Source organism: Crinia signifera, chromosome 2 (assembly GCF_055691185.1).
Source record: "Crinia signifera chromosome 2, ASM5569118v1, whole genome shotgun sequence".
Taxonomy (NCBI): domain Eukaryota; kingdom Metazoa; phylum Chordata; class Amphibia; order Anura; family Myobatrachidae; genus Crinia; species Crinia signifera.
This window is the reverse complement of record NC_139218.1, coordinates 244,427,937-244,452,979: the sequence shown is the minus strand read 5'-3', so window position 1 is coordinate 244,452,979 and position 25,043 is coordinate 244,427,937. Positions and strand designations below refer to the sequence as shown.

The following is a 25,043-nucleotide window of genomic DNA, read 5'->3' as shown; positions in this document are numbered from 1 at the left end:
CACGTTGCTGCGGTACGAGAGCCACCACCCACGAGCAGCGGTACGAGGCCTACCATACTCCCAGTTCATCCGAGTATGCCGCACCACCAGTGATCCAGGGGTCCTGGACACACAACTCAGAGATATGTTTCTCAAATTCAGGGAACGAGGGTATCCTGCGAGAGAACTAGAGCCAGCTCTCATGAAAGCTCGACAAAAAAGCAGAATTGAGCTTGTAACCCAGAGAAGAAAGAAAAAAACAGATCAAGTTATCCCATGGGTTAATCAATACAATGTCAACAGTATTGAGACAACTAAAAGAGCAAAAGAGCTTTGGCCCATTGTAGCCTCAGATCCAGAACTACAATGTTTAAAAAACACCCGCCTCATGCCTTGTTATACTAGAGGTCGCAATATCAGAGATCTAGTAGTCAAGACCGATATTACCCCGTTTAGGAAGAAGCCCATCCCTGACACCATGTTTCTGGGCAGGCGTAATGGGTGTTACAAATGCCTAGGGTGCCGGACATGCAGTTACATGGCCACTGGGGACACCATACTCCACCCCCACTCGGGCAAAAGATATAAAATTAAATGGCCCTTAACCTGTTCTTCCAGTTATGTTGTGTATGCTGTAATGTGTCCATGCGGACTTTACTACATCGGGAAAACTGAGTGTCAGTTTAAGGTCCGCATGGCACAGCACCGCTTAGCCATCCGTCAAGCCCTGGACACTGGTACCAGTGAACAACCGGTGGCCAGGCATTTTGCCAATATGAAGCATGGGATGGCCACCCTCAAATACAAGATCATTGATCAAGTTCCGGCTAGCTTGAGAGGGGGTAACCGAGGTAAGGCCCTGTTGCAATTGGAGACCCGATGGATCTTCAGGCTTCAGACACTCAAACCCAAGGGGCTGAATGAATCCTTAGGACTAATTAACTTCATATAAACAACTTTACATAAACATTTTGTATACTGCAGAGACAAATTTGATCTGCATACAAGCAGTTAGACCCCCTGTAGGTTTTAACACAGGGGCTCTTCATCAGGCAGTTGGCACTGCGAGACATAGACCCACACTTGGTATCACCAAGTGGGGCCGTTAGCTATATAGCAAAGCCTTGCCAATGTTTGTTTATAGGGTGCTTGGATTTTATCAGTGCACTTATAACTCACTTTTTCGCAGATAACACGTATTATATGATATGAGGGTGACTGGTGTCATTTCCTCTCGTAGAAACACCATGAGGAGTTATTACCTCATTGTCAGACAGTGCACTTTATTCACTAAGCTTTTCTTATTTAAATTTTTTTGTAACAAAAATTCTTCTTCTTTAAATTATGTATATTATTCATGTATTGTGTATTATGATATTCATGTAACTTTTAACATCACAGATTTGGAGCTTATTTTTTATAAAATGACGGCACGTGCAGTAGGCACATTCAATCACGCTGCTATATACTTGTAAAGCATTGTATTCACTTTTTAACCAGGTAACATTGGGCTTATAGCCACAATTCATTTTAAGCATTTTGTTGTATTGCTTTTTTCCACGGTTTTCAACTTGTATATTTCAGTGGTGTACCCGTCGCCAAGACAACTAACCCAGAGCGTCCCGGAAGTAATCGGAGCATGAAAGAGGAAGGTGCGATGACGTAGGCGGCAGCTAAGGAGCAGCGGAGGGGTGAGAGTCCTCTGGTTGCCCTAGCAACCGCCGGAGTCAGCGCGGCGCCTTCCGGTGAACGGACGGAGATGAGGGGAGGCGGCTCTGGCAGACGCGGGAAAACCAAGCGGGAGGGGTAAGTTTATTGTGGGGTATTTAATGCACTGTGTTTTCACTGTTTGGTTGTCCTGAAGACGGGGAATCCACCCCGAAACATGTTGGCAGATTAAATTTTCACCTGTTTCATCACGCTTACCAGTCTCAGAGTGCCGCTACTTATTGGGAGTCGTATATATATATATATATATATATATATATATATATATATATATATATATATATAAAGCTACTCCTCACCTCTATGAGGTGATGTTCCGACAGTGACCACTAGAGGTCACTCGACAGACCAGATTCCTCCTTTGGGTGTTAAAATAAATTTTTGCAGAGACACTGATTTATTTCAAACTTGGAGAGAGGAAGCTAAGAAGACAGAGATTGGAGGTAGGAGCAGATAGGGACTGGGAGTGGGGTGACAAGTCTGTGGGCTAGAAATGGTCACAGCTCAAAGTGAAAGTACACTACAGAAGCCATAATTTTGCCACCAAAGTAGAAATATAATTTGAGATTGTTATGCCTTGGTGACAAAGTGTAGACACCTGAAGGGGGTTTACCTTGTGGGTCGCGGTGAGGGTCGTGTTTCCCCGAACCCACAGATCACAGTCTGGAGTCTTCTCTTGATGCAGGATGATGACACAGTAAGCGACAACAGTATTAGTTTGACCTTTTATTACAAACGGCCACTTTAAATGTCAACCTCTCACGTAATAACGGTTTAACGGAACCTTCAATATCTCACAAGGCAGTAAATACAATGTACCTAACACAGTGCACAAACAACATTAATACACTCAGAGGTACACAAGTAAAGACGAGGTACCGTAGACCGACTGAGTCACTCCGTACCCGGCCTATCGCCGCAGCTTGCCAATTCACTACTAATGTCTGCTGACATGGGCGCACGGGCCTACTGTTGACAGCCGGCTACAGCGATAGCACCGAACAGGAGTGGCCTTTACCACAAACTATTACATTAACGAACACTTTAGCACATTAGTTCACAATAATACTTGGCTAACCTCAAGTACCCGGTACACTTTACACCACTAAGACCGGTCAGTCCAGATGAGGGGCCTATGCATAGGACTTATCGTAATTGGTTACTGTTCCTGGATATCCTATAGGAGGATGCAATTTGGTGCGTGAACCACTAGGTGGCAGGATTGTCCCAAGCAAAGTCCACTATAGTGGCAATCCTGGGAGCTACTATGGGGAATGGGTAAGGCTTGGGAGGTCCTGACTCTGGCTGGGATCAAGGAGTCTTCGCCCGGACTGTGTACCCTCCAGGGACTGCTATTGCGGGCGCCGAGGCGTTGCCGCAATCAGCTACACAGGGCAACTGATTGGATCAGGTGCTGGACGACAACTTAACAGGGTGTGCTAGTCGGGGAACAGCGAGCAATAGTGTACCTGTAGCTGCTGCAGGTGCTGGTTCCAACCAGTCTCGGCCTCCGATCGTCACTGGTACCCAGGCTCTGCTGTCTGCTGGGCTTTCACTGCTGCAGGGGACCACTGGTCTGAGGCTGCTGGGCAGGGGTGCTGTGCTGCTGGACAGGACCTTCCTCCTTCGTGTCGCTGTGCGGGACCTTCTATCCCAGGTGCTGCTGTGCGGGACCTTCTCTGCGGGGCTGCTATACTCTTCCCCTCTCTCTCTCTCTTGTGGGCTTCTAGTGGTGGGTAGGGAAGTACACAGGGGTCACTAGTCTTGTGGCACCCTGGATACTGGTGAATACTGTGGCGGGCAGGGGCCACAAGCCTCTCTGCCCTCTTGATCACGCTGGCAGTCTGTGCAAGGTGAGAGGGGGTCACACTCCACATGTGCCCCGTCTCTCTGGCTGGCTGCTGTAGGAAGGTAGCGGGGTGAACAGCCTCTGGGGGCTGTTATATGCGGCTGCCTACTGTGGTGGGGTCAGCGGGGGTCAGTGGCTTCCCCGCACTCCCCTGCGTTTGGATCCGGCAGTCACAGCCGCCGGGAGGTCAGCGGGGGTCACAGCCTCTCCGCGCTCCCTCCTTCAGACTCCGGCTCGATGCGGTGCCGGGACGCGTCGCGTCACTCTCCTCCTTCACGCTGGAGGTCGGCGGGGGTCACGGCGGTGTCAGCCGCCGCTCCGGTCTCTTCTCTGGCGGCGGGCGGCAAGCGCTTCCTCCTGCCTACTTGTCCCACGCTGCTTCAGGCTTCTCCCCCTGCGCCAGGCTCCAAACCCCACGTGAGCCCCTTCTTCCTCCTGCTGCCGCCCCAGCCTTCCGTTCCTCCTCTTCCTGTCAGTCACGCAGCGCCGGCCAGGGTGTATTAACCCCACATGCGCTGGAGTGTGACTGCTGGGTCCGACATTAACCCCTTCCTGTCTCCTGGGGCTTACAAAAGCTTTGTAGTTACATACCCCAGGGCCGGATTACGGTGGGGGGGGGGGGGGGGGAGGCTCATGGGGTCAATACCCCTGGGCCCCCCTCTGTCTAGGGGCCTCCTGTGACTGGCATGTATTTAAATAAAATATATAATTTTTTTTAGGTAAAGTTTTTTGTATATTAGTGGGGTAGTGCTGCAGCTTCACCTATCTGCTGATGTGACAATGATTGTTGATCAACGATGTGACAATCATTGGGTGCTGAGGCCCACTAAGTGCACAAGTGTTCAGTGCATAACTGGGAGTTGACTAAGTCCCATGAGACTTTACACAAGAGGTCAGAGGCTGAGAGGCTTGTGCTGAGCTCTGACTGGTAGAGCTTATCACATGCTTCTCAGGCCCGTGGAGGACAGCAGCAGCCTCATAATGGGAGGGTTTGTAATCAGATGCAGTGCTGAGCCTGTGAGGTCTCCTACAGAGCAAGGTACAGAGGGACAAACATAGGCTTTTCATGTGGTGTATATATATAGTTTTCTCCCCCCCCTGCGGTTACCCATTGACTATTGATCCTTTAACCTGAGCTGCTTATGGGCACTTCCCCATTAGAGCTTTCCGCTTTTCAGCTTTTATCAGCCTGTTTTACATTCTAGATCCCACAAGACATCAAATCCCAGCAGGTTTGTACGTACTCTCCCATGTCATTTTCACTATTCTTTTTGACCACCTCCAGTTGAAGACCATGTATATAATGGGTACAACTCTCTGAAAATCTAGATGCCCTGACTAGCACGCTTACCCATGGAGTTTACATGTACTCTCTTAGTGCAATGTTCCTACCTTTGTTTTATAACATCTCCTTACATTTGAACTTGCCTCCTAGTTTATTTGAACTAGTCAGTGACATTATACATATGTATGATCTACATTACAGGCTTTTCTGCTAATATTGCCACTTGCTTTTACAGTATCAGCTATGTGGACTGTACGTTTATACTGCCTTTACTTAGTGTTCTGACAGTGTAATATTCTCTGTGCAGTTGGCAGCCAGTAATGACAAGAGGGAGAGGGCCCCCCTGTCTAAAATGACCTGGGCCCCCCGAAGGCTTAATCCGGCCCTGGCAAACCCTCCTCCTTTTTAAAAAGGAATCACCGCACCCCCCCCCCCCCCAACCTGTGCAAGCCTGCTTAGCATGGTTTGAGAAATTTAGCTTGATCGTCGAATAGCAGAAAATCCATTCGCATGCCACCCACTATCAGATGATTTTTCCATTGTGTGCAGTCTGTGTGTAGCCCGGGACTTACTCGGCAGTTGCAATAGAATCATTCAGATCGGGGCCAGAGCTGACGTCGCAGGACACTCCCCTCAATTGCCTGGGCGTGCCTGCATTTTGCCTGACATTCCAGAAAACATTCGGTTACCACCCCCAGGCCAACTTTTTGTCAATCAACTTGCGTACAGCTTATTGCAGGATGGCTTTGCGCATACACATGCGCAGTCTATCAATAATCCCCTGTCTATGAATTTGCAGCCGTGCAATCGGGTCTGAATAACCCCCAAAGTGAGAAAGGTTGCAAAATGTTCAGTCTAACCCCAATATAAAGTTGCTATGCCCCAGCAAGGCAGCTAAGCTCTGGAAGAAACACTGGACAAGTGATTTAGTAAAGTTACCTATTCAGATATCCCAACTGTGATATCCACCAGTGATGTAGACTAGTTAATATATCATATCATATCATACTGTTTTCAGTAAGTGATATCATCATTAATGTTGACTCGCTGAGATGGTATTATAGATTTTATCATTGATATTAAATAATGGCAAAGATATCGAAAATCTTTATAAGTCATATGATCTACCATTATGCCACCTGTTATGATACTATGTGTAGTAATGTTATCCATTTTTTTTTGGTGAGTGAGTGCAAATTGTATGAGAGTAATGTAATACCCCAACACAGCATACAATCTTGCAAAGTAAATAGCATAATACATAAATTAGGGGACCCCTTTATTTATTGATGCAAAAGTGGAGGAGATCAGGACATTAGGACCCCCCCACCTTTGGATTTGTTAACAGTGTTGATCACAAGACATAGTGGCAGATGTATGATGTGTCGATATGGGGGAGAAGGGTATCAGCGCACGTTATGTGCACTGATACCGCTTCTCCCCATGTATGAAGCGGCCGGGATGCGGTAATGGACAGGGGCGCTATGCACCCCTGTCCATATCGGCGCTGCTATCAAAATGATAGCAGGCCGAATGTATGAACGGTCAGCATCGCTGACCGTTCCGCACGAAGCCGGGTTTGGCTTCGCCAGCATCAGGCTGGCGAAGCCCTATCTAAACAGCAGGGACAGCGCTGTCCCTGCTGTTAGGTCTGGGCTGCGCTGGGGATCTCGCGTGAACAGCGAGATCCCGCGCATGCCCAGTGCGGCCGGCCGGGGGACAGGAGATAGCGCATCAGTATTAACTGATGCGCTATCTCCAGAAAGGGACATCGCCGAAGGGGGGAGTTAACGCTCCCCCGCTTCAGCAAACAAGATGTTAATACATCTTGTCGATGTCCCTTCCTGCTTCGCCTCGCTATTGAGGCGAAGCAGGAAGTATCATAGCGGCGCGATAGGCGCTGCTATGATACATCTGCCCCAATGTATGGCGAGATGCAGCAAAGTGCAAAATGCTTCGGAAGTTTTGAGAATGCAGTTTTTGAAAGTTTGGCTGCATTCCACATATGCACCAAACCACGGATCGATTCCAAGGCTTGGATGCAGAAGGTAGCGCCATGTTCAGGTTGGCGTTGCGCAATAGAAGCATATAGGAGCAGATTTATTAAGCTTGTAAAGTGATAAACTGTCTGTTTTTTATCATCAGTCAATCAGTTCCTACCTGTCATTTTTCAAACCAAGCCTGTAACTTCACAGGTAGGAGCTGATTGGCCAATGTTAAAAAACAGACAGTTTATCACTTCACCAAGCTTAATATATCTGCCCCATAGACTTCTATTACGACTTTTTTTCTGTGAAGGATCCAAACAGATCTCTCCCAACACTTCTTGAAAGGCACGCATCACTCGACGAATGCGCAGATAGGTCTCTGGGCCCTAACCTGGGCGTTCTATCATCACAAGGTGCAGCTCTTACCGCAACAGCTATCCTTTGTAATTTTCTTCATGATTATGATAACGCTAATAACCATGAGGAGAGTGGAGGGAGGCATTGCAAGCAAAATGCAATGCTTGATATATCCCGTCCAATAACATCTTAGGAGACACATAATAGAATAAAGGGTTCCTTTGTTAAACAAGCATGTGGGCTACTGTGAAGGCTTATTATTCTCTTGGGAGGCTTCCTGCCCTCTTCCAAGGATAATCACCAAAATGTCTACTGAGCATGTGCGTTAGCCATCTTGAGACTGTGTAGTCTGTGTAGGAGAAGTCTCCTACTTAGGTTATGAGAGATGTGATTAATTACCTGCTATAAAGCTGTTCCATCATCATCTACTGGTGCCTATACTGGCTCTATTGGTATTTTGCCGTCCGGTTACATGACAAAAATGATAATGGGCCACATAATTTTATAGCATAAATATTTTTTTATACCTGGACTTCATAATGATTTTTGAAGCATTTCAGTTACTCTGTGGTGATCACGCAGAAAATAAATCATTATTTTTATTATAACAGTTTATTATATAGTGCAGAAAACTCCATTATCAAGGGTCACACAGGGCAGAAGAGAGCCTGGCTGGGCCAAGGTACTTTTAGGGGTGTGTGGACTAATCTTGTTAGGCATGAATAAAATACAGAAAAAAATAGTACTTTAAGCACCTCCCTGGCCACACTGCAGCCCAGCAAACAGCAGCATGTGCTGGGTTGAACCTATTGCCAGATAATGCAGTCCTCTCTCCTTCAGACCTGGGCCCAGGTATTTAGTACCACCCCACCCCCCTTGGCCCCACTAGGGTCACATAACTTGAAAGAGGGGAATCCTTGATGCTAACTAGTGTAAACATGGGTCTGTGGGAGCATTGGGACTCGCCCATTACCTGGCTTTTCAAAAGTTCTGTAGTTTAGTGTCTGAAAGAGAGGGGCTTAATGGTGTAATTGGAGGAACCCAATATCTATTTTGACTCCAGGCTTATTCCCCTACTTACATAGATACATCCTCATAATTTCCTCATTCTCCACTCTGTTTTCCTTGCTCATTTATTTTATCTGTATTTTACGTGCCTGATTTATGTATGTTCTGTTTTTCACACTGTCCGGCATTGAAAAACTTATAAATAAATTATATGTGGTAGCAATTAAGTAATCTAAGTATTTATTTTTCAGCCAGCAATATAATATACACTAGGGTGGCCAATCCCGGAATCGGGATTGGCGGGATCCCGGAATTTGGACTATCCAATCCCAGGATTTCGGAATTAGACTGGGCATGCTGTGAGCTGGTTCTGGCAACTGTCACTCACTGTTGGGAAGCGAGCGGGTTCCAGCCTCACGACTTCTGTGACTGAATGTGTAGCCGCGAGAGGTCGGGTGGTGAACGGGTTCCGACACCGGAGGTGCAGCGCTGCGGCCCGCACATCATTTAACCCGCTTGCCACCCAACTTCTCCTGGCTACACACAGTGACACAATCACCTCCCTCCGGCGTCTCTCCAGCAGCCTGCCTCCGCTGCACTAGAAGTAAGGCAATGTGGGGGAGAGGGGGGAAGTTTTCTTTTAGGGATGCCAATCCTTGGACTCCCAGGATTGAGCATTTTTCAATCATGATTCCCAGGGATTGGCATCCCTACTATACACTGATTCATTATCATTTTATAATCATCTTGTATCAGTAGCAGATTGGCAGAACTGCCTGCTCATCACTTGGTCTTTTCATTATCAGATTCCATTCCCGAAAATCCAACTTCAGAACTTTTTCACGATACGTATGCTATTGCACAGAAGAGACCAGCACAATCTCAGCAACTAGGCCTAAGTGAGTACTGCCGCCTGGTGTCTAGTGGAACTATGAGCCTTATCTAGTTCACTCTTTCTGGCAAAATCCTTCTTAGATGGACTAAACCAGGTGCACTGCAGGGGGCAGATGTAAAATGTGCAGAGAGAATTCGATTTGGGTGAGATATTTTGTTTCTGTGCAGGGTAAATACTGGCTGCTTTATTTTTACACTGCAATATAGATCTCACTTTGAAGAAAATCCCCACCCAAATCTAATTCTAGAATAAGGCCCAATATGTCTGAGGTTACTAATAATTTGTACATTTTTATTACAGCTCCTGGATATGGTGGGAAAAGGTTTAATATAAATGTACATGAATCCGGCATAAATGACAGATATTCAAGTGCATCTTACGATTCAGTGGGACAAATTACAGACATGTATCGCATACATGCAACTACAGCAGGTGAACAATGCAAAGATGACCGTAATAATAATAATATTTCTGCTTTAAACACTGGGAAGACTATACAGGTTCCCCCTTTACTAATGAAAAGCTGCATTAACTCATACCTCCCAACATGACCCTCTCCAGGAGGGACACAATGCTCTGTTCCTGGACTTCCCTCTTAATTTACGATTGCCATCCCCTGTGTGGAAACACCTGTCTCATCAATTTACCAGGTTCAATACAGGTGATGGCAAGCATACATTCATGGGGAAGTCCAGAAACAAAGCATTGTGTCCCTCCTGGAGAGGGTAATGTTGGGAGGTATGGTAACTTGCTTGTACTGACTATCTGTTGATGACATGGGTACATTACTATAGCATATTTTTGTACTATAGTGCACAAAAATAGGGAAGAATTGGAATGTTTTGAAATTGTCCACGTGGAAATCTGATTAGGTTAATCAATCCGGGCTCCTTGGATTGAATTAGAATCTTTTAGTGCCATTTTATGGCATACTTTCCAAATCCATGGTAAAATAGGGTGTCAGCCATCATTTACCAAATCAATCTCACAAACTGGGGGGGGGGGGTTATATTTTATTATAACTTGGCCACCAATACAGAAATGTATCTAAATATCTTTGCACTTTGGGAACTGCTTTTAATGCCTTTTTATCATCAGATTCCATTCCAGAATATCAAACCTCAGGCCCATACCACATTACATATGCTGCTGCACCGAATAGACCAGCACGATTTCAGCAACTAGACCTAAGTGAGTATTGTCACCTGGTGTTTGGTTGATTAGTGGACCAGATTCATACTTGTAAGCCAGAGTGTCCCAAACGCCGCCATTACAGTCCAGGTTTTACAGATATCCATGTTTGAGTACAAGTGACTTAATTAGTACCTCAGTCAATTTGATGGACTCAAGCTGGGATATCCTTACAACCTGGACTGTAACTACAGAGTTTTGGAAACTATATTGTATTCTATTGCTGCCACAGCTGTGATGGTTGTAGGGTGACCAACTCATCCCTTTAATCCGGGACACATAATAATTACACAGGTTCTGTGGCAGTTTAAAACCAGGTGAAAGCCAGCCACAGAACCTGTGTAATTAATATGTATCCTGGATTAAAGGGATGAGTTGGTCACATTAGATGGTTGTAGCTGGGGACGTGGGATAATATGGTAATGCAATAGCTGCCACTTAAGACGCCTGCCGGAGACATTGCAGCTGTCAGCAACTACTAATACACAGCATCAGGTGCAGATCTTCAACTCCCTGAGTCAGTCTATGGTCGCTCGGAATGGCCAAAGCATTTGTGACACCGGCACCATTATATATGCACGTGGGATTGAAGTCACAGCCTTAGACACCCCAAAAGTGGTCATGACATTCCTTTGGCACCACTCCCTGTAACTACCTAAGTTGTTCCCTGACTGTCAACCTCTTTGCAAAGAAATTCTCACTGTGAGCAACATCGTAAAGGTACCTTGGGGCTTGCACAGAATGACCGCGGAGCATGCACAGTCAGCGATCATTGCTCAACTGCATAAATATTGGCATAGTGTACAAGAATGAATAAGGAGGCCCAATGGGGATCCATGGTGTGGCTCTGTGGATGCACTTATACACATGTGCAGGGCTGCTGTGCGCATGCCTTTCGGCAGCTATCACAGTCGCTGAGGCGCTCGCACGGGTAGGTAGTGGGCGAGCAGTGGAACAGCCAGCATTATATAGTCTTCCCCATGAAAATACTGGGCATTCCCCTGGGAAAGCAAGGGCCGATGCCTTGCGGGGGACAAGCGGCTGACATCACATGACCTCAGCGCCCGTCCCCTCTTCGGCGGACTCCAATGCAAATAAAAGTCAGTTTAGATTTCAGAAGGAGAGAGAAGATGGTCGGCAACCATCTAATGATTTCTCCCCCCTTCAGCCGCATGTGAGGGGCTGTGTTCTCGGATGTGTTGCTGAGGGGATGCGGGAGGCACTGACAGTGGGGTAGGTGGCAGCGTTAGCATTAGGTCAACAGTGTCTAGGTCGATAGTCAAAAGGTCCACATGGGGGTTTTCACTGTTTTTTGACCGAATATCGACACCGCATCCCCTAGCATCGCTTGCTACGCTTCAGGAACGGTGCCTCGCTGCGCTCGGCACACTATTTTATTCTCCCACCATGCCCTAGTGGATATAGGGCATGAAATACCACCTGTTGACACATGTCGGCTCAAAAAACAGTGAAACACCCCATGTCGACATTTTGACTGTCGACCTAATGTCCTGTCGACCTAGACCCATGTTGACCTTGATCCATGTCAACCTAGAACCATGTTGACCTATCCCCATGTCGACCTAAAGGTGTTGACTTAACGATTGTCGACCAACTTGCTGTAGACCCAATGACCTAATTATTTTGTTCATTTTTATTGCAGCTTCTGAATATGGCAGCAAGAAGTTTAATATAAACATAAATGACAGGAATTCAAATGCATCTTATGACTCAGTGGGACAGATTACAGACATGTATCACGCACATGCAGCTACAGAAGGTGAGATGATCATAATAATAATTTTTCGGCTAAAACGCTGGTGGTAGTATACAGATGTCCCATTACTAATAAAAAACTGCAGTAACCTGCTTATATGGGTCTGATTCAGAGGTTATTGCTAATTATAGAATTTACAAAAAAAAATTTGAATGACTGCGCATGCCTACCATATGCATCTCACATGCACGAGCCCAAATATCAAAATTAAATGTGTATGGATGGTAAACACAAGTGTCCGGAGCTTGAGTTGACAGGAAGCTGGTGTTTCGGGGTGGTAACCGGACGTTTTCTGTGAGTGTCATAAAAAATGCAGGTGTACATAGGCGTTTTAAGGGAGGGTCTGTGACGTCAGCGCTGGGCTTGATACTTCCCAGGATCGGATGGTATCCTGCACCTCCAGAAAACTTGGATCTTGTTAAGTATGCCCCTAGATTTTTTTTTTTATTCATTGCACTGGATGAACACAGTCATTGTGAGATTTGCAAAATATGTGGAAGAAATTAGTCCATTAACAATCTTTGTTTGAGGCATAATTTTTTTTTTTTACTGAATTAAAGGTGTCTCATGTCCCAAGAAACCTGAATTAAATTAAGGGTGTTTTTGTTAACAGTAATGTAATCATTACTTAAGGAGTATTGTTTTGTTTCTGTGCACCTTTGGGTCTGTTTGGGAGACACTTTAAATGAATTGACCTACAGTGCTACTGCAGTGCTGCTTATATCTTATGTGACTTGATGTACCCTACTGTATGTGTTCTCTTCACATACAAATGCTATGCCCAATCCCTGCAATGCAGCATATTACATCTGTTCCCGCTTATGAATAATCCTTTATAGTGGCCACTCACTGTACTGTGCTTTGTAAAAATTCATCCAAATGGTTTCTGCCAACACTATGGGCCTAATTCTGAGTTGGACATAGCTGTGTCTGCGTTTTTTTCCTACAGCTGCACCTGTGTCTTTATGCTAATGCCTCAACAAAGCCCTTCCCTGGTGTACTTCCGTGTGTCTGAACATGCAAGGAGTGAGATGTTCACCTTAAGTGCCGTCAGGCAAATATGATGTCTGCATCTTTGGTTGACATATGAACTTACCATAAACTCACAGCTTCCAAATCACTAGATAGTGATGAATTGTCCATGGTCTGTTGGTTGGTAACTAATCATCTTAAGCCCCATACATACTACATGACCACGGCCATGGCCGATATAGTTAATCATGTCGTCCGTGGCCGGCCAATATTGCCAGTGCACACTGAACGGTATTGGTCGCGGGGACAACCTTAACATGCAGGTCATTTGGCTATATTGCCAAATTGAGCTGTATGTTTAGTAGATATCACTTATAGTAAGTAAGTAAGATTTATACAGCACACTTTCTCCAACAGGACTCAAAGCGCTTTACAGACATTAAAAAACAATGCACATAATACAGAGGATGGTGGTGGTACAGTATCAGACAAGTCACAGACAAAAGAAACCCTTGAGCACACAGTAAGCATAATGCAGGATTGGTGTAGCATTTTGGATAATAACTTCCATGGGTTGTGTACTCCACCCTGACAAGGTACAAGGTGCGGCAGCCATTTTAGGCACTCTGAGTAGGATTACCCTGGGTGGAATAAATTAAACCTAAAATAAATTACAAATAGAAAAAGAGTGAATGGGAAGTATTAGTGCTCAGTGGTAACCATGTAACAAGGTGTTTTAAGCCTTGCATAGACAGAATTAAAAAGATATATGTATACAAAACCAGATACAGTTTGTCAGGATTCACAGGTATATTGCATATAGTGATTAATCCAGATTATCCTTTTATCCAATGCTCCCAATATAGTGACTTTGTAAAAAAAAGCATGAACAATATGATCCCAGGCAAAACAGCATGTGAGTGATGTTATAAGGATCCTCCCTCAGTCTGGGTCCCTTGGTCCGGAAACATGGGGGGCTCAGTCCAGGGTGCACCTTTGCCGTACAGCTGTCCCAACGGGTCCACACGTCAAGCTTGGTGGTAAAACCATGCTTAGACGCGTTTTCGGAAATTATTCTTCATCAGAAGCGTGAGGAACATGTCCACAATGAGGCATATATATACCCCTATCAATTACAATAAAGCACATTGATTCGACTCTAATCGGCATCCAGCGTCCGGCCTACTTGTCAAGCAATATGGCGCTGCGTTCCACAGACCGGAACCGCGTCACCGCTTGTCTTCCAACTCCCGGAAGTCGTCATTATAAGTTGATTCATGCGGCTTTGCGTTCCATAGCACTGCCGCTTGCGTTCCAATGGGGTTAACAACATCAATGCGGGCATGATGACGGCTATAAGCTTCACAGGGAGATCGGATGCTGTTTACAGAGGGTTCATTCCCTATAAGCAATGCTGTAACAATAAAAAACATATATTAAAATGGGATAAATATATAAATTTTACCCTATCACTAAAACAATAATTATAAAAGAGTGACCACAGCCAAAGATTAAGGAGAGTAAGAAAAACAGAAAGAACATATATATAATTAACTAAAATAGGGTTTTAATTCAAATTCTGCATTGAGGCCCTTAGGGGCCAATGTCCCTAAACGATGTAACCAGTGCATCTCAGTCATAGAGAGGCTACTGGCCTCATCATTAGTGCGGCTCTTAGGAAGAATTTGTTCAATCGCATACAAATTCAAAATTTGACATTCATTTCAGTTATGCACAACACGGAAATGTTCTGATACCGTGTGTTTCTGTAATTTTTTATGTATATTGTAAATATGTTCTGCAGTGCGGGCCTTCATTTGTCTGCAGGTTTTGCTCACATATGATAGGCCGCAACAGCATTGTAACAAATAAACTATGTTCCTAGAATGGCAAGTGAGGAACTGTTTGATTGGAAAATTAGTGCCATTAACAGTAAATTGAGCAAACTTCCTCTCTTTAGATTTCACCATTCTGCAGGCGAGACAAGAGCCGCAGTGGTGAAAGGCAATAGTTCTAATAGTTTGATGAGGATTGCTGTCTGTGGAACTATGAACTAAATGATCCTTTAAGGAGTGAGCTTTTTGTATATAAACTGAGGTTTAGATGGTAATTGTGAGTCAATGATGGGATCATTTTGGAGCAGATGCCAATTATTTCGAAACACTCTTTCCACATCTTTATGTACAGAGCTATATATGCTCTGAAGCCCATTTAAATCTCTCATTCATGGCTTCAGATTTAGGTTTTACTTTCAATAATGCAGGACGATCAATTAGATCAATTCTTTCTCTGGCATTATTAATAAGATCTTTCGAATAGCCTTTTACACTCAGTCGTTTAGGCACTTCCTCCAGTTGTTGGTTACAAATGGAATCGTCTGTGCAATTACGCTTAATGCGAGCAAACTGCCCAAACGGAATTGCGTCTAACCAATTCCTGTGGTGTTGGCTTGTGGTAAAGATAAAACTGTTGGAGTCTGTCTCCTTTCAAAACGTTTTTGTTTTTAAAACATCATTTTCTATATAAAGGTTTAAATCCAAGAAGGAAACCTCCTTTTGGCTACAATTAAAAGTCAATTTTATATTCTTGGCATATCTATTCATAGATGAACAAAAAAGGGTACTTATGTATTATCTGGACTCCCATGTTAAATGCACCCCATTTCTTCATACCCCTACTATCCAACTACGCATGGAGTTGATTTTATATAGTGTGGCGAGCGCAGCGAGCCACAGTGCCCGAAGCGTGGTGAGCGCAGCGAGCCCCGCGAGGGGATGCGGTCTCATAAGAAAAAACGGGAGCCCAGATATTACATAAGTACCCAAAAAAGGTCTAAAGTGTTCTTGTCACCAGACCAAATAAAACAAAAATCATCAATGAAGCGGCTCCAGGTCTCCAGGTTCACCCCCAAAACGCCTCCCTGCCACACTACTTGATCTTCCCAGTGGGCCATAAATAGATTGGCCTAGCTGGGGGCAAACTTGGTGCCCATAGCCATTCCAGTATACTGTAAATAAAGAGCCACACTTCCTCCAGCAAAATTTGGATGTAGGAGACCAATTTAGGTGTCACTCTGGGGTAAAGTGCGCTTTCTGTATCAATTTGAAAAACATTTCTGAGTGGTTAATGTGTTTGGAGAGTTTAAAACAAATGCTAAAGATTGAATCACACTCCTTACCACTAAGAGATCTGGCCATTTAATTTGCCTCTTTTATTATCTAGAATTTGAAACTGATAGCACCAAGAGATTCAGAAGCCCCTTTCTGAACGATATTGTTAACAATATTGCCTAGTGTGTATGGGACTTTATTTACTTATCTCTGCTTGTCCCGCACATGAAATTGCAGATATTGTTTAATAAAAGACTATGGGGCAGATTTAACACTGAGTGATGTTCTTGTTATCACTCATTATGAATGATAAATGGTGCTTCAACATGTCAACTCCTATCTGCAATTTGTTTGAAAAAAAAATACTAGAGCTCCATTTACCATTTGTAATGAGTGATAACAAGAATATAACTCCTTGTAAAATCTGCCACTATACTGATAACTTCCCAATTTTACCTATACAGGTTGAGTATCCCTTATCCAAAATGCTTGGGACCACAAGCATTTTGGATAAGGGATTTTTCCATATTCTTTTTTCTCCATACTTAACTGGTCCCTGGTGGTGCCCCAATGGTCCTCCGACGTCCCCGGTGTCCTCCGATGTTCACGGTGGCTTTCAGGACCCTCCTCAGTGGCATCTCTGGTCCCAGGGGTGCATTGCCTGAGTGCGCGGACGTGCCGGTGATGTCACTCCCGCAATGCACCCCTGGGACCGGAGATGCAGCTGAAGAGGGTCCTGAAGGCCGCCGTGGACATCGGGGTGTGTGTGGTAAGTATGGCAAAAGGGGCGGGGGATAAAAGCAAAACAAAAATAATATTCTGAAAAAACACAGTTTGCACTTCTTACAGGCCAAAAATAGCATTAAAATAACATTCTAATATTACAGTACATCTAGATTATTTAGGGTAAGTTATTGAAGAATTCTATGCTCCAAATGTAAATGTATACATTTTATTTTAGCCACAATTTTGCTTTTTTATTACAGATTATATTAAAAACCTGGAATATGTGGAGGTGATTGTTGATGATAATGATTACGACGACGTGGAAATAATCTGACCAATCTTTAAAATCAAATAATACACTTGGTGTGTGTTATGGCTTCCTGCACTATCTACCAAGACTAAGAACTTAGAAACTCTTGATATGTATACTGTATATAGACAATGCGGTATAGAATGAACAAAGATTAGTTCTGATCTCTACTTTCATGAAATGTAGGCATCTGAAGACCAGCCTGGCTTCCAGAATGACTTGTAGAACATTACCATGCAAGTCACCTTGGCTATACAGTAACATTGATCAGGCCAGGCATTCTCTTGTTTCGTTTCCATAGACTTGTTTTTTACACATCTTCTACCATGTATCTACCTTTGGGCTTCTCTTCCATGTAAGATAAGGATGGGCGGGATGTATCAATTACATTTTTTTTCTTTGTGTCCTCTCCGCGGTGATAGAGGCTGTTGCTGTCGATGGGAACATCTTTTTTAAATGTATTTGTTTAGTATGCACATACGCAGTTAACCTGGCGATTACACTGTAATTTATTTATTAACAGTTTAGCGCACCCATATTCCGCAGCGCTTTACAGAGAATATTTGAACATTTACATCAGTCCCTGCCTCAGTGGAGTTTACAATCTAGATTCTAGGGTTAATTTTTGTTGGGAGCCAATTAACCTACCAGTATATTTTTTGGGATTGTGGGAGGAAACCAGAGTACCCGGAGGAAACACACTTAAGTACGGGGAGAATATACAAATTCTGCACAGTTAGGGCCATGGTGGGAATCAAACCCATGACCTCAGTGCTGTGAGTCGGTAATGCTAACCATTACACCATCCGTACTGCCCCTGCTTCTTTTATGAGTGACTTCTGTTTGGCCATTGATATTATTAACAGGGTCGTTGTGTATATGTATGTATGTATGTATGTATGTATATGTTTGTGTGTGTATATGTATTTATGTATATATATGTGTGTGTGTGTGTGTGTATATATATATATATATTATAACAAATGACCTTCCACCAGACAAGACTCTGACACAGTAGTGGGGAAAAGCAGTCCGTTTACCACAGCACATGATACATGTCTTTTCAACAGCAAACTTATCGGGTACCTTAACTAGGCACCAGTCCACAAACAGCATACACGATTACAGGCTCCCTGTCTCTAACCCACTGGCCCACCACCCTCTATCACCTGGCCACTTGCTTTAACGAGCTTTAAGAAAGTGTGACACGTGAGCCTGATTACTGGAAGTGCTTACTCCAACACCTGAACTGGATCTGCAGGGATGGGATCTCAGGTATGAAATTGCAGGCTATTTCTCTTAAGCTGTGTACACACGGTGCAATATATTGCTCAGTGTCTCCTGTTCATCAGAGATGGTCGCTGACGAACAGGAGACTCCATACCCTCCAACATGACCCATTTCATTAGGTACAAAATGCTTTGTTTCTGGACTACCCTGCCAGTGGCAGTTGGAGAGGTGCAGCTGCAGCACCCCAAACATCACTGTCCTTGACTCACTGACAGTTGATGTGACCCCCCTCTTTGGGCGGTATTCAATGAGGCAGATTCGCCAAGTTTTATGGCGAATCTGTGTTTTTTTCGTGTGTGCCGGCGATTTTTGGAGCTGAAAAAGCGAATCACCCTATTCAACGACCTCTATTCGCCGATGGTGACCGGCGAATGAAGGACAATTCGCCATATGTTATTCGCTGCAAATCGCCGGTTTTTGTCAATAGGATTTTTCATTGGGAGTCGCCGGGATTCGCCATGATTCGCCAAAAGTGTATTCAATGAGAAGTTGGCGAATCTATTTCTTGTTTCTTATCGCCGTTCCTCACCGAGTGTCCCTCGTCATCTTTTTATGGTGAACTTTTATATGAACTTCTGAAATAATTGGTTTTAAGTGTTCAATTTAACTCTGCAAGTGTAATCTAATATTATTTGATGCCCTTGTGTGATTTTATGGTTGTAGAAGTGCCATATAAATATATATTTAATTTTTTCTGGTATTTTTTTTTGGTACTCTTTACTTAGTTGGGTGCCCATCGCGGTGATCGCGGGCATCGCGGCCAGTACATTAACGGCCGCGACGCGATGCCCGCGATCACCGCGATTTCCCATAGGGTTCAATGTTAAATTTAGTGCTGCCCGCGATTTTACATTCAATGCTTCAATGGCCGCGATTTGGCCATAGGAATCAATGTTAAATGGGCTACAGAGCCCAAATAGGCACAATTAACACTTAAATGTCCCCCCAAATTTGTAACGCCACCCCACGATCCACGCCAACCCGAAGCGCAGCGAGCGCAGCGAGCCCGCGAGGGGCGGCGGTACGCGTCCTCCGACCTTTTCATGCCCTACTATCCACGTCGGCGTGGAGTTGAGAATAGAATAGTGTGGCGAGCGCAGCAAACCACCGAGGCCCGAAGCGTGGCGAGCGGACGCGGATACCTTCACAGGTAAACGCGTCCCTTCGCGGGCTTCACAGGTGTCCACGTCGCCACGGACACCTGTGAAGCCCGTGAGGGGACGCGTATAACTGTGAAGGTATCCGTGTCCCCTCGCCACGCTTCGGGCCTCGGTGGCTCGCTGCGCTCGCCACACTATTCTATTCTCAACTCCACGCCGACGTGGATAGTAGGGCATGAAAAGGTCAGAGGACGCGTACCGCCGCCCCTCGCGGGCTCGCTGCGCTCGCCACGCTTCGGGTTGGTGTGGATCGTGGGGTGGCGTTACAAATTTGGGGGGACATTTAAGTGTTAATTGTGCCTATTTGGGCTCTGTAGCCCATTTAACATTGATTCCTATGGCCAAATCGCGGCCATTGAAGCATTGAATGTAAAATCGCGGGCAGCACTAAATTTAACATTGAACCCTATGGGAAATCGCGGTGATCGTGGGCATCGCGTCGCGGCCGTTAATGTACTGGCCGCGATGCCCGCGATCACCGCGATTTCTTTACCCACGACGCCCGCGATGGAGATCGTGGGCGCCGTGATAGGTAAAGAGTACCTTTTTTTTCTCCCACAATGCATTGTTATTACCCATGATTCACCTCAATTACCCATGAATCTCCTCCCCACCTCACTCCTTCGTTTGGCCTTTGAGGAGATTACACAGCTTTTGCAGTCTGCTGTATTGGAATCATTTTTTCAGGGTAATTTGCATTTTTTCTGCATTTCACTGCAATTTCTTAAACACTGACTACAGTAATGGAGCTGTTTAGGGAAACGCCGGATTGGTTGAGATTCGCCGTTAGGGGCGGCGAATCTCAGCCACGTTGAATAGGGTGACTCGGCGAGTCCCAGCGAATCTCCATGTATGGCGAATCACCTCAAAAAAGCCGGCGAATTGATTGCGAATCTAATCTAATCTTGACTTTTGGACTGTGCTGGAGTCCAACCTCTGTAACTGCCACTGGCAGGGAAGTCCAGGAACAGAGCATTTTGTATCTAATGGAATGGGTCATGTTGGAGGGTATGAGACTCTGCCGGGGGAGCCAAGCTGCAGAGAGAAACAGCTGATCACCAGAGACCATTAGGAGGCTGAACACAGGAGCGCGCACCTGGAGATTTATTGCTGCAGCACAAACAATTTGCTGCCAATATGGTCGCTCAGCAACCATATTGCCAGTGATATTGCACCGTGTGTACCCAGGTAGTTTTGTCCTGGGGAAACTGAACAACTGTGCCCTGTTCTGCAAACACTTGGGGTGGCATCTGGACTGGACTGCCACAATATATACACGCACCAACTATGTTTGCAAATGAATCATATTAATAGTCAAACAGAAGAAACTTCTAAAAGAAGCAGAATGTAATACACTAGCAAGTAGAAATAGTCTAATCACCAGGTTACCAATTTGAAGACCTGTGGCTGCTCTTAGAGCATAACAAGCCCCAATGCTTCCGGTGTCAGCTATGAGAGGAAAGAGTGCCACAGAAGTATCGAGGTTTAAGCGTGTCGGGGAAGCAGCGTTTTTATTTTTCCAACAAAACTTAATTAATACATTGGAGGAGACAGAAGCGCTGTGAAAAAGCAGAGGTAACGTGGCGGTAAGTACATCCCGTCCGATAACTTAAATTATTTTTCCCAATGTGAAGTACAATGTGACTATGACATAAGTGATTTTGAGGCAGATATACTGGCGAATGTCATTGGCAAATGATAAAGTAACAACCAATCAGCTACTGTCATTTTCCAAATGCAACCTGTATGATGGCAGTTAGAAGCTGATTGAATAGTACTTTATCCCTCTCCAATTTATTACTATTGAAGGCTTAGTATATCTCCCTTTTCAAGTTTACACCACCAGAGACTGCTCAAAATGTTTAGCAAAGTGATCCTTAATATGTGGCTTGACATTAATCATGCATACAAATCACATGTTGCTAGAGAACTACCTATATACTGCAATATTTCCCTTTACTGATGAATATCCATGAAAACTATGAAATTATTTGTTAAAGACTAAATTTTGCTGAGAAATAGTGTCAGAATTACCAGGCATCTTTTCAGGTACACTGCAAGTATAGGGTTTATGCTATATATTGTAAAATATTATTCATTAAACTATTATTTATTCAGTATTTGTCTGCTCTCTGTTTAAAGTGAATGTAATACAATCATCCCTACACCATATACATACTCCCCAACTGTCCTTATTTGTGCATGACAATCCCATTTTTTGCCACTGTCCCATCCACACACAGCAATGTCTACGGTGGGGGTGCTGTCCCTCATTGCTCTAGCACAGGGCTGGGCAACACCGGCCCTCCAGATGTTGATGAACTACACATCCCAGCATGCCTTGCATCAGTTTCAGCATGGCCTCATAGCAAAACTAATGCAAAGCATCCTGGGATGTGTAGTTCATTAACATCTGGAGGGCCGGTGTTGCCTAGCCCTGCTCTAGCAACAGTGAATAGATGCTATCTATTCACAGGAAAGAGGGACTGGGGGCATGGCCAACAGCTCACAGAGCGCTAGTCATGCCCCTACAGTGATGGCAAATAGGAGACATGGCTTGAGATCACGTCATTCCTGCAAAGTCACATTCCCTTTTGACGAGGCCACACATCCTTTATGGGCGTGCGTGAGTCCTGATTAAGACATTCATAATGTTGGGAGGTATGCATATATGGCAATGTCTGACACAGTTAGCTGAGCTATAGATATATTCAGCAGCTACAAATCTGTCATAAACCAGGGCCAGTGCAAGGCATCTAGGTGCCCTAGGCAAAGCTGAGCCGTGGCCGGTACATGTGTTGGGGCGCAGGATCTTGGAAGGGGGTGTGGCCAGGGGGGGAATACTCCCTCTTCATATATTCTGTATCTTCCTTTTACTATACTAAAATACATTATGTAATATTTTCCCCACCTTGCATTTGCCACTGTACTTCCATTTTCTATTTAATACTGTATATTTCTAAACTAATGCTACAGTACAGTTGTTATTTCTAACCTAACAGGTGTTTCGGAGTCATGCTGTGTACACACGGTCCGATTTCCTGTCCGATGTTGACGATATAGTCAACATCGGATCGGCATCGGATGCAGATCGCAAGGGTTTTAACCCTTGCGATCCCGATGCGCGTTCACGTATCGGAAGCCAGAAAGTCTTGGCTGCCTTGTCTATATAGTGCAGATCTGCACTATATAGTCAAGATAGGATGCAAATCGGATGTGCCTTAAGATCCTATCCACGATCCTATCTGATCAGATCGTGGATAGGATCTTAAGGCACATCTAACGTGTGTACACACCATCAGGCTGCAGAAGTGTGTGTGTGGTTAAGATGGATACACACAGTACGATTTGAAGGACAATGTGGGCGTTCCCAATCGATGGGAAACGACCAATCGTTCAAATCGTTCCGTGCATTGTTAACGATATTGCCAGTGATATTGCACCGTGTGTACCCAGGTAGTTTTGTCCTGGGGAAACTGAACAACTGTTCCCTGTTCTGCAAACACTTGGGGTGGCATCTGGACTGGACTGCCACAATATATACATGCACCAACTATGTTTGCAAATGAATCATATTAATAGTCAAACAGAAGAAACTTCTAAAAGAAGCAGAATGTAATACACTAGCAAGTAGAAATAGTCTAATCACCAGGTTACCAATTTGAAGACCTGTTAGAGCATAACAAGCCGCAATGCTTCCGGTGTCAGCTATGAGAGGAAAGAGTGCCACAGAAGTATCGCGGGTTTAAGCGTGTCGGGGGAGCAGCGTTTTTATTTTTCCAACAAAACTTAATTAATACATTGGAGGAGACAGAAGCGCTGTGAAAAAGCAGAGGTAACGTGGCGGTAAGTACATACCGTCCGATAACTTAAATTATTTTTCCCAATGTGAAGTACAATGTGACTATGACATAAGTGATTTTGAGGCAGATATACTGGCGAATGTGTGACACGCTGACGGAGTGGAAAGCAATGGGGTTACCTTGCTGACTGTTCTGGATTCCTCACAGATTCTTCACCGCGTCGGATGTAGAAGACACACCTCCAAGGAAACAAGGCCAGGCGCCCAGCGGGTACAACACTTGCGTTTTATTTAATGGCAGAATGCAAATAAAAACAGTGGTCACACATGTAATTGACTGAACGCCGTGAGGCGACTTAACCTTACAATATTAAACTCCCATGTACTGGGGAGTGGAAGTACAATTCCGCCGACCGTCAGTTGGGTTTGGGGAAAAATGATACTTTCACTCAGCAATATTAACAACCCGATGTGGACCTAGCCACATGTGATCACCAGGTACACATGTTACAATACGCATAAAACTCAATAGTACAAGACATAGAAATGACCTTACAACGTATCCTACTAACCCTGTAGTAAAAGAGTCCCGCCCAGGTAGACCCCTAAAATGGATGTCCCTGGATGGAGGATGGGTAAAGAACTCCTGGATAATGATAGTAACTTGCTCCGGCAATATAACTGTAACCAGAAGGTGGCCATACGTTCCTTCTCTTGTATAGATGCAGTACAGCAGCGTCTCTACAAGTTCAGGCAGTTCACAATAAATTACACGGGGTTGATTCCCCTAGTTGGTGGGGCTCCCTGGCGGTGTGGATGACAAGTGGTACCGATCTCACCTTGCCTGGGGTGTCCCCTTTTATGCCCGGTGTTACAGGGGCTCCACAACTTTTAGGGTTAAGACCCCTAATCCTTCCTGCGGGTGGCGTGAGATGAGGGGGTCTGGTGTGGTAGGTAGACCAGGAGGGTTGCTGGGGTACAGTGCGTTGGTGGCAGGGAGTGTATAGGCGGTAGGCCGGGGGTGGGGGGTCACCGAAAGTACCTGTTTCCAGGAGCAAGTTGCAGGCTCCTGCCTGTCGCGATGGGTCCTCCTCTCTTCCCGATAGCTGCTGCTGGGCCTCTTCTGTTACAGGAGGGCACACTAGTGCGGGCGCTGCTGCTGCAGCGTTGCCGCACTCAGTCGTGCCTCTCCCGTCCCGGACACCCTGTGCTGTCTTCTTCTTGGGGAGCGCACTAGTGCGGGCGGCGCCGGTCATCTCCTGGCGTCGACACTGCTGCCCATCACTTCCCGCCGCCTCTGTCTCCGCTGGGCGTCCTCTCTGTCTCCGCTGGGCGTCCTCTTCCTTCCCGGCGTCAGGTCAGCCTTCTCCGTTCGGCCGCTTCTCCAGTCAGCCCTCCGTCTGCTCTCTGCTTCTCCTTTCTCCCTCACACGCTGCGTCGCACGTGCTGCGACCCTTCACCTCTCGTCTCCGCCTCCCCTATACGTTCCCAAGGCTGTCCATCAGCCTCAGGGTAATCTTTCGCGCCTCATTCTTCGGGGTGTTAACCCCTTGAAAACCCGCTGTCTGGCCAGTCTAGTGTGGTTGCCTAGCAACTGTATTAACCCGGCCCCCACT

The 25,043-nt window shown here is 45.3% G+C and overlaps 1 protein-coding gene across 1 annotated transcript in view; it reads left to right on the top strand.

Annotated features, from left to right (window-relative positions):
* The window catches only part of SCIMP (SLP adaptor and CSK interacting membrane protein), a 77,807-nt gene extending 58,618 nt beyond the window's left edge, over nt 1–19,189 (top strand). The window contains exons 6-10 of the mRNA XM_083171175.1: nt 9,001–9,093; nt 9,390–9,521; nt 10,188–10,280; nt 11,944–12,060; nt 17,126–19,189. Of these exons, the coding sequence (XP_083027301.1) occupies nt 9,001–9,093; nt 9,390–9,521; nt 10,188–10,280; nt 11,944–12,060; nt 17,126–17,199 (509 nt within the window). The 3' untranslated portion in view covers nt 17,200–19,189. The remainder of the gene's footprint in view (nt 1–9,000; nt 9,094–9,389; nt 9,522–10,187; nt 10,281–11,943; nt 12,061–17,125) is intronic.
* The last annotated feature ends 5,854 nt before the right edge of the window (nt 19,190–25,043 follow it).